This window comes from Camelus ferus, chromosome 17 (assembly GCF_009834535.1).
Source record: "Camelus ferus isolate YT-003-E chromosome 17, BCGSAC_Cfer_1.0, whole genome shotgun sequence".
Classification (NCBI taxonomy): Eukaryota; Metazoa; Chordata; class Mammalia; order Artiodactyla; family Camelidae; genus Camelus; species Camelus ferus.
The window spans coordinates 24445421-24459177 of NC_045712.1; the positions used below are offsets into that span (position 1 = coordinate 24445421).

General features: G+C 43.8%; 1 protein-coding gene across 9 annotated transcripts in view; it reads right to left on the reverse strand.

The window, feature by feature from the left end:
- Positions 1 to 13757, reverse strand: part of DOCK3 (dedicator of cytokinesis 3) — a 299241-nt gene that overhangs the window by 34573 nt on the left and 250911 nt on the right. For 8 of the 9 annotated variants that reach the window (XM_032458418.1, XM_032458411.1, XM_032458415.1 and 5 more), the window contains 5 exons: positions 8566 to 8651; positions 5814 to 5840; positions 5593 to 5688; positions 1091 to 1151; positions 493 to 586 (listed from right to left, as the gene is read on the reverse strand). In XM_032458418.1, coding sequence (XP_032314309.1) covers positions 493 to 586; positions 1091 to 1151; positions 5593 to 5688; positions 5814 to 5840; positions 8566 to 8651 — 364 coding nt within the window. The remainder of the gene's footprint in view (positions 1 to 492; positions 587 to 1090; positions 1152 to 5592; positions 5689 to 5813; positions 5841 to 8565; positions 8652 to 13757) is intronic. The other variant, XM_032458413.1, reaches the window with a different exon arrangement.

Here is a 13757-nt window from a genome sequence, read left to right on the forward strand (position 1 = left end):
ATTGTGGGGCTGCTGTGTAGCTGCAGGGAAAGAGGCCAGCCTGCAGGGCAGGTCTGCCAGCAAGTTCTGGAAGTCCTAGGGTTAGGCTGATGTTCCTGTGTCATGGCCTCACTTAGCTCCAGCTGTGAGGGTCCTTGAAAAAGCTCTGCTCACACGGAGTGACAGGGAGCTGAAGATGCTCTGAAACTGGCACACCAGAAGTGGGAGGTCACCCTTGCCGCCTCAGAAGCGGTGAATAGGAGGCAAGGAGAGAGGAACAGCCTGAGGCAGCAGAGGACAAGGCATGAAGGCACAAGTGGAAGTTCTACCTGCTTTTTCTCTAACCACGTGTTACAAAGGAGTTGTGGGAAAGAAGCGAGGTGAGAGGGCAGCATGGGCCCTGATACTCTGCTAAAATCTGGCAGGAACCAGCCCAGAGCCTTTCTCTGCCACCTGTGCACGTCTGTCAGTCTGTCCTCATGGGCTGGCGTGGCTCTCTCCCTTCGCACTCACCTGTGTAGTTTTCAGCCTGCAAATGCATGTCACAAAGCTTATGGATGTAGCGAATATACATCTCTTCTTTGTTAATCTCAGATTTGTAAAAGTTCTGTAAGAGAGAAGGAAATATACATGAAGCTGAGAGAGGCTGCCACCTGTGGAGGCCGTATCTGAGCTCTAGGCAGTTGGCCAAAACCCTGGTGTGCTGGACAGGACAGGAGGACAGGCTGTAGAGGCAGCCAGACCACAAAGAGAAAGGACCAGCCAGAAGGCACACCTGCTGGGGCTGAAACCACTGGCAGATCTGCAGGAGCCCTGAGGAGTGAGAAAGAGGAAGAGGTCCAGGGCAGAATGGAAATTAGAGTATGTCAGGGTTGTCAGGACCTTGCCAAGAAGTCAGGCTAGAGCTCTGTCCGAAGAGAAGCTCATTTCATTTCTTTCCCAAGTGGGAATGGGAGTGATGAGGTACAGGTCTCTAAGATACCAGTAACAGAGCTGATGACTCAGAACCTTAGGCTTCTAGCCATGTATTATAGGAAGAACAAGCCAAACACAGGGCAGGACAGAAGCCATTCCACAAGGCAGATAGGAGGAAGAGCCCATGTTCTCTCACCATCAGGTTAACAGTGCAGCCAATCTTCTTATTCTCCGTTTCCTCTCCTTTCATGCAGTCCCTGGAAGGGAGAGCACAGTTGAATGTCCCATGGCATGAAGTGGTGCTCTGGGGACAACACAGAGACCTGCAGTGTCACTAAGGTATTGATGTGACCAAACTCAAGATTAGGTTGCTCTCCAACAGAAACTTCTTCCACAGTTGAGACTGTACTACGAGTTCCCTCTAAGCTTTGGACCCATCTGTAGGGTTCAAAGATCTCTGTTCAACTGAACCTCTTGTTCTGGTGGCAGAGTGTAGAGCCCTACCAATGCCTTCAGCATAACAGAGTATGGTAGGTAGTGAGGTAGAAGGTTAAATTCTCAAGTTCCCAAAAGGGGTGGTACAGAGCTTTCCTTAAAGTGCAGGTTTCATTTTGAAGGATAGTGTTTAATAGAAGCTAAGACACTCCACTCCAGGGACCTACCTTCAGGACCCTGTGGCCACAGCAACCATGGCATGGCTGCCATGTTCATCACCTCTTTGGCATTTCTCCCTATGGTCTCCTTCCTGTGCACTAGTCTCTGGAATCCCCTCTAACTAGGAGCAGTGAGTTTGGAGCTTCTTTCTGATTAAAGGGTAGCTTCAGCCAGGGCTGAGCTGCATTCACACTGAGCAGGGTAGGGTGCAGGAGGGGTCATGGCTGGCCTGTCACAGAACAATGGGAACACAGAGAAGGGATCCTTGCCAAGGGAGGGAGGGGACTGGTCAAAGCCAAGCTCCTCTGGGAAGGAGCAGAGGTCTAGCACAAGGAGATGAAAGAATGAGAACCAGAGTAGTGAATCCAGCAAGAAGCCTCCTGTACATCCAGCCAGCCAGAGTCCCATCTGTCTGCTGTGTCTCCTTCCATGGCAGCCTGCACCACTCTGGAGAAGATATAATTCCTTGTGCAGCTGTGTTAGCAGCTCTGGGGAAAGGCTGCGTAAGGGGGTTTGTGGACCACTAGGATCAAGTGGAGAGTGTGTCTTGGCTTTGCTCCATGGACAGGCACAGGACCCAGTGAGACTCATGGCTGGGAGTGAGGAGCCCTAATTCAAGTCACTGAGCCTCTGGATAGTCATGTGACACAAACAGTTGTCCCACCTTCCTAGCTGCATCCCAGCACACAGAGAGATGGCTTCTTTTAGGTGGTTTCTTTGAAAGAAAGGGAGACTGAGAATCCACACAACTCTCATGGTATCCTGTGAAGCCAAGTGTCCTTCCCCCTCTGGAAGGCCACTGTCAAGAGTTGGCAGCTCTGTAGGGTTTGGAACCAAGGTTTGTCTTCACCCTATAAGGCATGTGGCTCCTTTGTAGCCAGACATGAAGGTCCTGAACACACCACTGCGGAACCTGTCCTTTAGTGCTATCAGGGACAGTAAACTGCTGTGACTTTTCAAGAGGAGTGAACTTAAGGACCAGATGGCCAACTTGTTCCAAAATACCCACAAAGTGACAGAAGGCATCTGCAGTAAGTTGACTCATGCAAGGCAGTGACATCTCAACAAGCTACGCTGGCATTCAATTGTTTGTTTTTTTCCTAGAAAGCATCTGAAACATTTACCAGGCATCACCTTCTGTTTGGCCATGACCAGAACTTTACAGCCAAGTCAATTAAACAGAAAAGCAATGGCCTCAACACTGTGATGCCAAGGGCATTCCTACACACCTCTGTTCTCCGTGACTGCCTCTTCCATGCCCTGTTAACAGCAAACTCTTACCTTCTAAGTGGATTTGCATCACTTCCGTGTGGCTGCTCAACAGACAGGACACCTTTTAAAGTCTCTGATTTGGGTGCAGCCATTGTGCCCCTTTCACTCTATCTCTGGGGGATGAGCAGGGGAGTCTCCTTAAAGAGGCTTCTGAGGCATCTGGCTATGTGCAGTGTACTAGCTGTGGCCTAGACCAGAGGCGGGGTAGCCCTCAGTGCTACTGGAGGGGCCTGGGAAAGGAAAGCTCCATAACCCACAGTCGCCTCTTCTGGGTGGAGATTTTACTTGAAGAGCCCCAAGGGCTTGGCAACTCAAGCTCTGTCCCTGACTATTCCTGGGCACTAAGAAAACCTTCCCTAAGGCTCTGCTTCCTGACCTGGGATACACAGCTCCTACCAATGAGCACCTTTACATCTGGTACAGGGTGTCTGGGATTCACACAGAAGTTGAAGACATTGACACAAAAGTTGAAGAGGTACTCTTCTGAATACCCAAGGTTCATGTCAGCCTAAAATTGAGCCCTACACTATAGGTTCAGGTCACTCTGGAGTACAACCTATTGATTATTTGTATAATCGATATATATGTATTTTAACTTTCAACAACTATTTTATTAGTAAGTTCTTGTTGAACTAAACTGCACTGAGTTAGAAGAAGAGATTTCTTTGGTTCCTGCATGTTTTCCCAGTAGGTTCACCCAATCGATCAGTATTACTGCATACCTGCCAGGGGACCATCAAGGCTCCATGCAGGGGACCAGGGAGATAAGAACAAGGCCCCTGTACTCAAGGAGCTGGCTCTCTTCTGCTGGATGAGTCACAAAGGTGATAAATAATTATCATCCAAGGTGACTCATCCTCTGAGATGTGCACAGAGAGCCAGGTAAGCTCCTGTCTTTGAAAGCCTCCTTGATAGGGGTGGGTTGGAAGTCTACTCCTGGGAAGACTGCTCTAATGCTAGGGTACAGTATTAGAGAAGCCTGAAGGGAAGGATGTGAGTGGCAACAACATGGATGAGGAGCTAGGGCACAGCTCGTGAGTCAGACAGATCTGGTTCAAATTCTGGCAATGGCACTTCTTACCAATGAAATTTCCTCATTGGTTAAAAACGATGATTGCCCATTAGGGCTGCTTATGGGATCAGAGCCAATGTTTGTAAAGCACAGAGCACATGGTATACTTGTAATAGATGAGGCCATCATAAACATCACGGTGTTTCCTTTCAAGTTACCAAGGAGCTACACTGAGAGGCTGGGGCGCAGGGCATGAGTACTGGGGACTGGCAGGAGACAGGGCTGGAAAGGTGGGCAAAGGCCAGTTTAGGAAGGGCCTTTGATCCACATGAAAGAGTATGAACTTTGTTTTACAGGTACCATCACTGAGACAAGAAATTATGGAGAATGAAATTGATTTTGGATATGAGTTTGAGTTGCGTATAGATACATAAATCAAACAGGTAGCCAGAACTAGGCCTTGGAGACTAAGAAAGTAATGTCTGCTCTTTCTGGTAGGCCACAGTGAACAGGGCTGAGCGTCAGTAAATGCTGCAGTGAGGGGCAGGTACAGAGTTCTGTCCACCCCTCTTCCCTGTCTGATGGCAAGTACAGGGAAGGCTGGGAATATGGCATGAACAAAGGAATTCCCTTTCCAAAAGGGGTCCCCCAAAGGCCACCTGTGACCTTACAAGGTCCAGGAAAAATGTGCTGAAGCTTGCATCAGCACAACTGTGCTACAGGAAGAGGGGATGTTCAAGATGTGAGCATATTTCTCAGGAACTGCATTTCCATGTCCAGGCCAGTGTAATGGACACCTGAGTTTTCTGCTGAGCAGAAGTCTTGGCATAGCAGTACCTTCTGCTTGGCAGCAATTAGAGGTGGCCTAAGCTCCTTCATTTCCTGATCCATGGGTTGAAAATGCTCCACCATGGTAACTGCACAACTTGTAGCACAGAGAAGACAGCTACTGCCTGGAGCTGAGTTTCCTCTCTCATTCCTCCTCATTCCTTATCACCTTCTATGTTCCCAAAAGGCATCCTTAGCTACCAACTGAAGTCTGCTGAGAGAACAGCTAAGGCTGCAATGACAGCTTCATTGTTACTTTTAGTCTAATTCAAAAGACATGATATGACTGAGAAGGCAGACTTTCATGAAAAAAATTAATTTCATATCAACTCTCAGATTGGACAGAGCATAGTGATCTCTGAGCTCACAGGCTGCCTCCTCTAATCTGCTCATGGCCAGGACCAAGGGGCAGAAATAAACAGACTTCACACAAAGAATGGAGGCAAGGCAAAGTAGGGTCCTCAGTCCCTGGAAAAACCAGCTGAAAGTCTTCCTGCGTCACATTTCTGTACCAGGTGATATTTTCCTGCCCATCTGCCACATGACTCTGAGAAAAGTCTGCACTAATGACCTACAGTTGTTCCCTGCCTTGCTCTGGAGACAGCCTTTCTCTTCCCCTATGCTGTGCCCACTTCTCTGAGCCCTCACCTTTCTGGATGAAAAGCCAGATGGCTGCATGTCCCTGGGATCCCTCCTGGGTACCTGTGCCCACACATCAGGGGGTAAGCCCAGGAAGCCCTGGCCTACCCCTGGGAGGCTTCCTCCTTCTCTCTCTTTGCCATCAGTAGATTCCTAATGACGGGTGATGCACTCAACACCAGAACAGTCCTACTTTGATGGCCACAGGGTCTCAATTTTAAGGCCAGGGGATCCTCTTGCTGGGGAGAGTATCCTAACCAGAGAACAGGTCAGGTAGGTGCCTGAGGAAATACCTGTAGTCAAGAAGACGTTCCATGAGGCGAGTGACTGAGGTCACAAAGGAAATGCCGGTCTCTCGCCATGTTTCCTGTTCGACCTTCTCCAGCAAGCTATTGGCAGAAGCAAACACAATGCACAACTCATGAGCTTTCCTTGGGCACCAGAGTGAGGTCCCAGAGTCCATGGGGCCTGTGATGGATCTGGAGACGGCAGACTTACCACACTGCAGTCTTACCTGGGGTAGGGCCCAAACAGCTGGGTTCTACTCCATGCAGCAGAAAGCAAAGACAAAGCAATTACTGAACTGGAAGCAAAAAATGAACACATCTTCCCTCTCCTGTACAAGCTCCTATGGATGCCATAACTGAGGGAGGGGTTTCAATGCCCCCAGCTCCTTTAGGGTGTACACACTGCAAGGTAGGTCTGTTTTGAACAAGCACTTAAGTAAGGGTCCACTGAGCGATGGGCCCGGCTTTGCCAATTGGCTGGCTGCCTCTATCACTGCTTAGAGCCATACTTAGAAAATACACAAACCAACCTTTTCATGTAAATCAAGGGAAAGATTCCAACCAGTCTCGAGGGCCCAGCATGAGGGCAGGTCATCTGCACTGTCAGGGGATGCTCCCATGCAAAATGTACCACAGCCAAGAGCTAAATGCCCAGGTGTTTTTTCTCACTTGCCAGCCCATGTTCCTATTACCTCAGAGCAGCCTCTGACTTCCCAAGAGCCTGGCTTCTGAGATCCTCTGCCTTCCCACGGATCTCTCCTAGCGGATGGTGACCTGGACTCTTTGTTTGCTCTAGTGATAATCCCAGATCCAGGTTTCTTTCCTGATTTCTTTCTACACTGTCTGCAGCTCCCTAAGATCATGAAAGTCAGCTGGAGTGGAAGGCTCAGGCAAGGGCCCAGCACTGGGGACTCATACCCACAGCCTGACTGCTACTACTACTATGATGACAACTGTATTAACTTCATTGCTCAGAGTACCTAAACTGAGCCTGAGGCTTCTGGGAAAGTAAAGGTTTCCCAAGTGATCCATGTTACTAGACAGAGAAGGCAGGACCATTGGGTATCACCTCTGAGCTGTGCGGATAAAGCCACTGTATTGGCATTTCCCACTGTATTGGCATTTCCCTAGAGGACAGAGAGAGGTGTTCTGTGGGCAAACAAGCATAGAAAATGCTGATCACTACACCTTCCTTTTGGAGACTTTTCACATCTTTCTGTACATTAAAGGCTTTGAGAAGTTCTTTAATAGATGCCCATTCAATTTTGTTTAATTGAGTCTTTTCTAACCAGATTAGCCTATGATCCACTTGTTTTTGTTTTCTCAGCACACCTACAAACATCTTCCCTAAAACACAAGTTGGGAAATGCTGTTCCATGGTCATCAGCAGTTTTCAGTTCTGAGACATGATTTAGAAGAGTTTTTGAAACACTATTTGGTCAGATAATTATTAACAGCAAATTAGTTTTGTGCATTTTACTTTGTAGTAAAATCATCTGTTAGTGGCTTAGGAAGAGATTTCTCTGCCTTATTTCCACAACTAGAAACATCTTCAGCCATAAGACAAATACTAAAATACTACAGGATGGATTCATTTTCCCAAATTAAAATTATTTAAATTTCAAATAAATTCACATTTTAGTGTATGACTCTTCCAGGAACAAAGTAGGCAGGGTATCGCAGTAAGATTTCCCCCTCTTGAAGGGGGAGGATATAGCTCAAGGGGTAGAGTGCATGCTTGGCATGTACAAGGTCCTGGGTTCAAGTCTCCAGTCCTCTAAAAATAAGTAATAAACCTAAATATCTCCCTTCCCATTCCCCACCAAAAAACCCCTCAAAACCCTAAGATTTCCCCCTTTTTTGGTGGGGGGTGATAACTAGATTTATTTATTTATCTTTAGAGGAAGTACTGGGGATTGAACCCAGGACCTTGTGTATGTTAAACATGCGCTCTACCACTTGAGCTATAATTTCCCCCAGATTTCCCCCTCTTGAAACTGGAACATCTAGGTTGCACCCAGAGCTGCTTCTTACTGGCAATGCAACCGAGGGCATCCTGCCACTTCTCTGAGCTCAGTTTCATCACCTCTATTCATCCGGATAAGATCTGCCCTGCCCACCTCACAGGTATGTTGTGAGGATTAAATAAGAAAAGTCAACACATTCTGTACACTATAAAGTTCTAAGTAAATGTACAGTATTATTATCGGAAAACATGTTACAGGCTTATCTTCAAAATGGCACTAAAACAAATATCAAAGCTAGAAATAATGAGTGAGATGGGAGGGGGCTCTAGAGCTGTAAATGTCTTAAATTTTTGTTTTTTAGGGAGATATAATACCCAACTCTACTATCTATCTGGGAGGACCATGGCTCTCCTGAGGCCCTTCTTTGGACTTAGCCCTGTGGCGAGTTCTGTAAGCTCTTTTGGCCTCCCTCAACTCAAGGCAGACGCCACAACTGGTGCACCCGGGGCCCCTGACGTTATGCAGACAACCACCCTGTTTCTTCACAAATGGAAACTGGTCTGGAGAAGAGGGTATGGCTTGTTCAAGTCACAAAATCCATGGTAGTGTTTTTCAAGCTGATTGTACTAGTCTTACACAGCAGAGATTTAATTTTTTCCCCCAGAAACACCAGGCACTGAGCTCTCAATGAGTCCCCAAGAGCTCCTTGCTCAGCTGGATACAGTGCATGCTGTGAAGACATACAATGATCCTTTTCCTATCAGCAAATCTAAGAGCTCAGAGTTACCACTTGTTTCCACCTCTTCAGTCAATATGGCAATTCCTGGGAAAGCTTGCCATCATGATGCCACTTTCTTGTTGACAGAAGATGAGCACTGCCACCACCAGGAACAACCCGAGTCTCTCCTGATACCCAACCTCTGAAGCCTGCCCAGTGCAGGCTGCACCCCTATCCTTCATCAGCCCCCCTCAGCAGCCCCCAAAGTGGGTGCCTGGAGCTGAAGCAGCTTACAGCAGGCTGAAGAGCTCCCTGTAGCTCTCGTCGCCTTTCCCTTCTGACACCATGCTGTCCAGCTTGTCAATCAGCTCGGCCTCCACCTAGAGGGAAGCAGAGACTTTGTAAATGTGAGCTGACCTCAGAGGAAGAATAGGAAACCCAGCCCCCGCAATGGGTGAGGAATGTTGGAGAACTGCTTCCTGATTTTGTCCTTGTATCAAATAAATCCTGGAGAAGGCTGGATCTCATCTATCACCAAGAAACCATCCTGCCTCTCCCAATTAGGAAGGGTTCTCACTCTAGCAGTTTAAATAAGAGTTGGAACTGACACATCTCAGACACTCTTTACCCAATCTAGTGGCAAAAGGCAAGGATTCCCTGGAGAGAAAAATATTTTGGATTCAAAAGAGGACTTGGTCAAGTGTTTTTCTTTCTTAAAAAAATATTCACTCCAAAGAATCCGTATGTATAAAATACATTTGGTTAGAATTTTACTGTCTAGTTAGCCAGTCACAAAGGAAGACTTCTGGGGGGCTGGTCCTCACACTAATGGCTGGCACTAGTCTGGGCTGAGGAAGATGTGAGTGTTTCCTTCAGAGAGTCTCCTTTAGGATAAAAGTCTCCAGTCTTTGTCCTCACAGGACCTAAAGTCCTTGGAGCTGCTGCCCCTGTTGCTGCTTCCTTCGCTGCTTCCTTCATCACTGGGGTCCCCTGCACTTGTTATTGGATTCCTAAACTGTGAGGAACAGTACTGCATTGTTCCCACTAACCTGCAAGGCATTTATTTGCTTAGCCACTTTTCTAATAGGCTTTACTGGATTTACACTGAGGTGAGAAGTTAGTTGTAAGTGATGTGAGATAAAATCTTTTAAACTCTTCATTAGCCTTTAAAATGTGGAATTGTGGTATCATTTATATAGATTTTTATATAAACAAAAAATGGCATAGCTGCATTTAATGAAATAAAAATAAAAATGAAAGCATTTTCTCACTCCACATAGGGCCAGAGTCCTAAGGCAATGAAGTAATAAAAGAATAATTGAATTAGGAAATTCACTGAAGGCAATTACAGTTTCTGAAATCCCATCAGCAGAAAATGAGAATGGATGAATAAATATGGTCCTTTTTATAGTGGTCTGCTCTGGCCAGGTTGAAGACTGTCGTACATTTGTGTTTGGCCTGAGAAGTCAGCTGTTTGAATATACATTTCAGAGGAAATACAAAGTCTGAGATTAGGAGCCCTGAGGGAGAGAGGCCATCTGGCTTTCTCTGTGTGGAGAAGAGGCCCCACCAGGGACTTGCCTGGGGTCATGCAAAGTCAGGGAGGGATCTCCCTTCACACTTGCAGGTACATGTTGTGCTTTCCAGAACAGAGCAAAGGTGGGGAGGGGACCTGGAGCGGCAGAGAGCATAACAGTGCAAATATGGGTGCAGCAACTCCCGGGAGTTCTCAAAACGGGTCCTTGGGCCGGCAACATCAGTCACTAGAGATCTTGTTAGAAAAATAGAGATGCAAATTCTCAGGCTCCACTAGATCAGAAAGTCAGGGGCTGAAGGGCAGCAGTCTGTATTTTAACAAGTCCTGCAGGTCATTTTGATGCCTATTCAAGTGTTAGAACTTCTGTACTGGGCAAAGGATCTAGTGATGGAAGAATCTGGGGACATGACTTCATTACCCTCTGCAGTGCTGATAAAGGAAGAAGTTACTCGGAGAAATTGAGAAATCCAAAACAGGGACACTGAAGATCAATGTATGCAAAATCAATGTCTCTAAGTCAAACAGAATGCTAATAAGTTCTTCAAATATATCACGTCATAATTGGAAATACTGACAATTTCAGGTCTGCGGAGTTCGTTTTATTCTAAAAAACCAATATTCCTGATGTGACACCTTGTCATTCAAAAAATATTTGTCCTGTGACATAACCAGCTGCCTACTGTACAAAATATCTACCTCTCAAAGCCTAAGCTTCCTCATTTGTGAAATGTAATGGCAGTTAATACTTCTCTTCAGCATCCCTGTGCCCTAACTCATGGGAAGTGCTCAATGATTGTTAGCTTTGATTTTCATCTCCATGAACCCCCCATGTCTCAGGCATAGGTTCTAAGAACTAAAAGCACAAGAAATAGACTTGGCCCCAGTAACTCATCATCTGGTAGAGGAGGCAGGGACAATGGCCTACCCGGCTCAAAATGTGCAATGCTTGGATGGGGCACACAAAGAAAAGGTGGCCTGGGGTCTGAGCAGTCTACAGAGAACAGTGGTTGTCTGAAGAAACAGTATTGTACAAACGTAAATGGTTTTGCTCTTTGATCCAGCAATTACAGGTGAAAGATTCACTTAAGAAAATAATTAGAAATGGGCATGTTTTTCTCAATATTAATGGTAAAAATTTGGAATGACAAACTACACTGTGGTCCAAGCCATGCAATGGGAGACCATGTAGCCTCTAAACTGACAGTGTAGTGCAGGGGAGCATTAACTGACATGAAGAGATAGTGCTGACAAGGTGTTACTAAAAAAAGGAGATTAAAAACCAATGTACACAATGATCTCACTTTTTAACTTTAAAATCTCTATGTATTGGGAAATACAGTCTAAAAAAAGACATACTTGGTCCCTCTCCCCCTTGAGTTACTAATAGTAGTATGATTATGAGTTAATTTTCTTCATTATAGTTTATTTGCAGTTTTAATTTTTCTACATTAAATAAGTATTATTTTTATAATTAGAAGAAATCGTTTTAGTAGGTGGTAAGAAGTACAGGAGTAGTAAACAGAGCCAAAGCTGTGGAAAGCCTAACTAGAACCGAGACCAAAAAGTCACTGGATTTTGGTGATTAGAAGGTTATGTGAGACAGCAGTTTCTACAAAAGTGGGTGCACAATATATATTAGACTGAATTGACAGGAGGGTGGGAAGTGGAAATGTGGGGAAGAATAGACCATTCTTTAAAAATATGTAATATCAAAGGGAATCTAGAGCAAGATTTTTTAAATCAAGGGCAATAAGATTTGTATGGCTTGTTAGATATTAATTATTCATGACAGTCTTATTGGGGGAAAGAACACAGCTCATCAACTGAGTCCTGAAATGCGAAACAAATGAGCTCCAACTTAGGCTTCCACAAAGCTAACCTTCCGTTTTCAGTGTTAGTGGTGGTGCAGTGCAGCCCGGATCTTCTTTTGGTGGACTCTGATGACCTACGGTGCAGTTCTGCAGTGTCATCTGCTTCTTGGTAACTGGGTTCCTTCATCAGGCAGTTGTGCATTTTACACAATTAGGAGGTACACATTGAACCAACATACAAAAGCGACAATTTCTTTCTGTTTGAAGTCGTTATTTCCTGAAGTTCTGAAGGCATTAGAGCTGCACATTCCAAAAATGGATTCTTATCTTAAATACTATTTACCCATTATAAAGAGCATCTATGAAACACCTAGAGCTAGCATTATACTTCAGTGAAACACTGAATGCTTTCCCCTAAGACTAAGAACAAGGCAAGGATGTCCACTCTCATCACTCTTCTTTAACATTAGACAAGAGGTCCTAGCCAGTGAAACGAGTCAATAAAAAGAAATGAGGCTAACAGATTAGAAAGAAAGAAATAAAATCATGACTTTTTGCAGGTGACAGGATTATCTAAATATAAAATCACAAAGAGTCTCCAAAAAAGCTTCCAGATCTATTAAGTGAATTTAACATTGCAAGATACAATGTTACTGTACAAAACAACTATATTTCTATATACTAGCAACAAACAACTGGAAATTAAAAATTTTAAGTCAGAATAGTTTATAATAGCACCAAAACCAGGAAATAGTTACATATAAATCTAACAACATGTGCAAGATCTGTGTACTGAAACTACAAAACACTAATGAAAGAAATCAAAGAACACCTAAATAGAGAGAAATACTGTCTTCATGGACTAGAAGTATTTATTAAGTACTATTAAGATATAAATTCTTCCCAATTTGATCTATAGATTATAATACAGTCCCAATAAAAATCCAAGATGGAATTTTTGTAGATACTGAAATGGTGATTCTGAGGTTTATAAGAAAACAAATTGGAATAGCTAATACAATATTAAAAAAAAAAAAAAGAACAAAATTGGAGAATTCACACCACCTAATTTTAAGACTAACTATAAAGCTACTATAATCAAGACTATGTGGTATGGGTGAAAGATTAGACATACAGATCAAAGAAAAGACAGGTGAGTCCAGAAAGAGAACCACATGTATATGGTCAATTGATTTTTGACAAAGAATAATCTTTTCAACAAAAGGTGTTGAATATCCATATGCAAAAAGGAAAAAAAAGGCCTGAGCTATACTTCACACTTTATACAAACATTATCTCAAAAAATAGATCACGGATCTAAATGTAAAATTATAAAACTTCTAGAAGAAACATAGGAGAAAAAAATTTTATGGTCCTGAATTAGGCAAAGAGTTCTCAGGTATGCCCCTAAAAGCAAGACCCATACAGGAAAAACAATGATCAATTAGACTGCATAAAAATTTAAAGCTTTTGTTCTATGAAAGATGCTGGTTAATAAGTGAAAAGACAAGCTAAAGACTGGGAGAAAATATTGGTAAATCATATATTCAACAAAGAACTTACATCCAGAACATATAAAGATCCCTAAAAACTCAACAATAAGGAAACAGTCTAGTTAAGAATGAATACAAATTCTGAATAAATAATTTCACCAAAGAAGATATAAAGGTGGTAAACAAGCACATTAAAAGATGTTTATCATCATCAGTCATTAGGGAAACAGAAATTAAAACCAAAATGATGAACATCTGTACACCTATTAGAACGGCTAAAATAAACAGATAATATCAAATGCTGATGAGTATATAGATCAACTGGAATTTTCAAAATCTGCTGCTGGGATTTCAAAATGTTATAGTCACTTTGGAAAACAGTTTGATAGCTTCTTATAAAGTTAACTATACATTTACCATAATAACCAACAACCCCATTCTTAGGTATTTACCTAAAATGAAAGTTTATAGTCATCCAAAAACTTGTAAAGAAATTTTTGGTGATTCATAATCACCAAAAAGTGTAAATAACCCAAATGTCTTTCAAATGGTGAATGAATAAACTGTAATGGAATACTACTCAGCAACAGCATTAACAACACAGATGAATCTCTCAAAGGCATTATGTGAAGTGAAAGTAGCCAG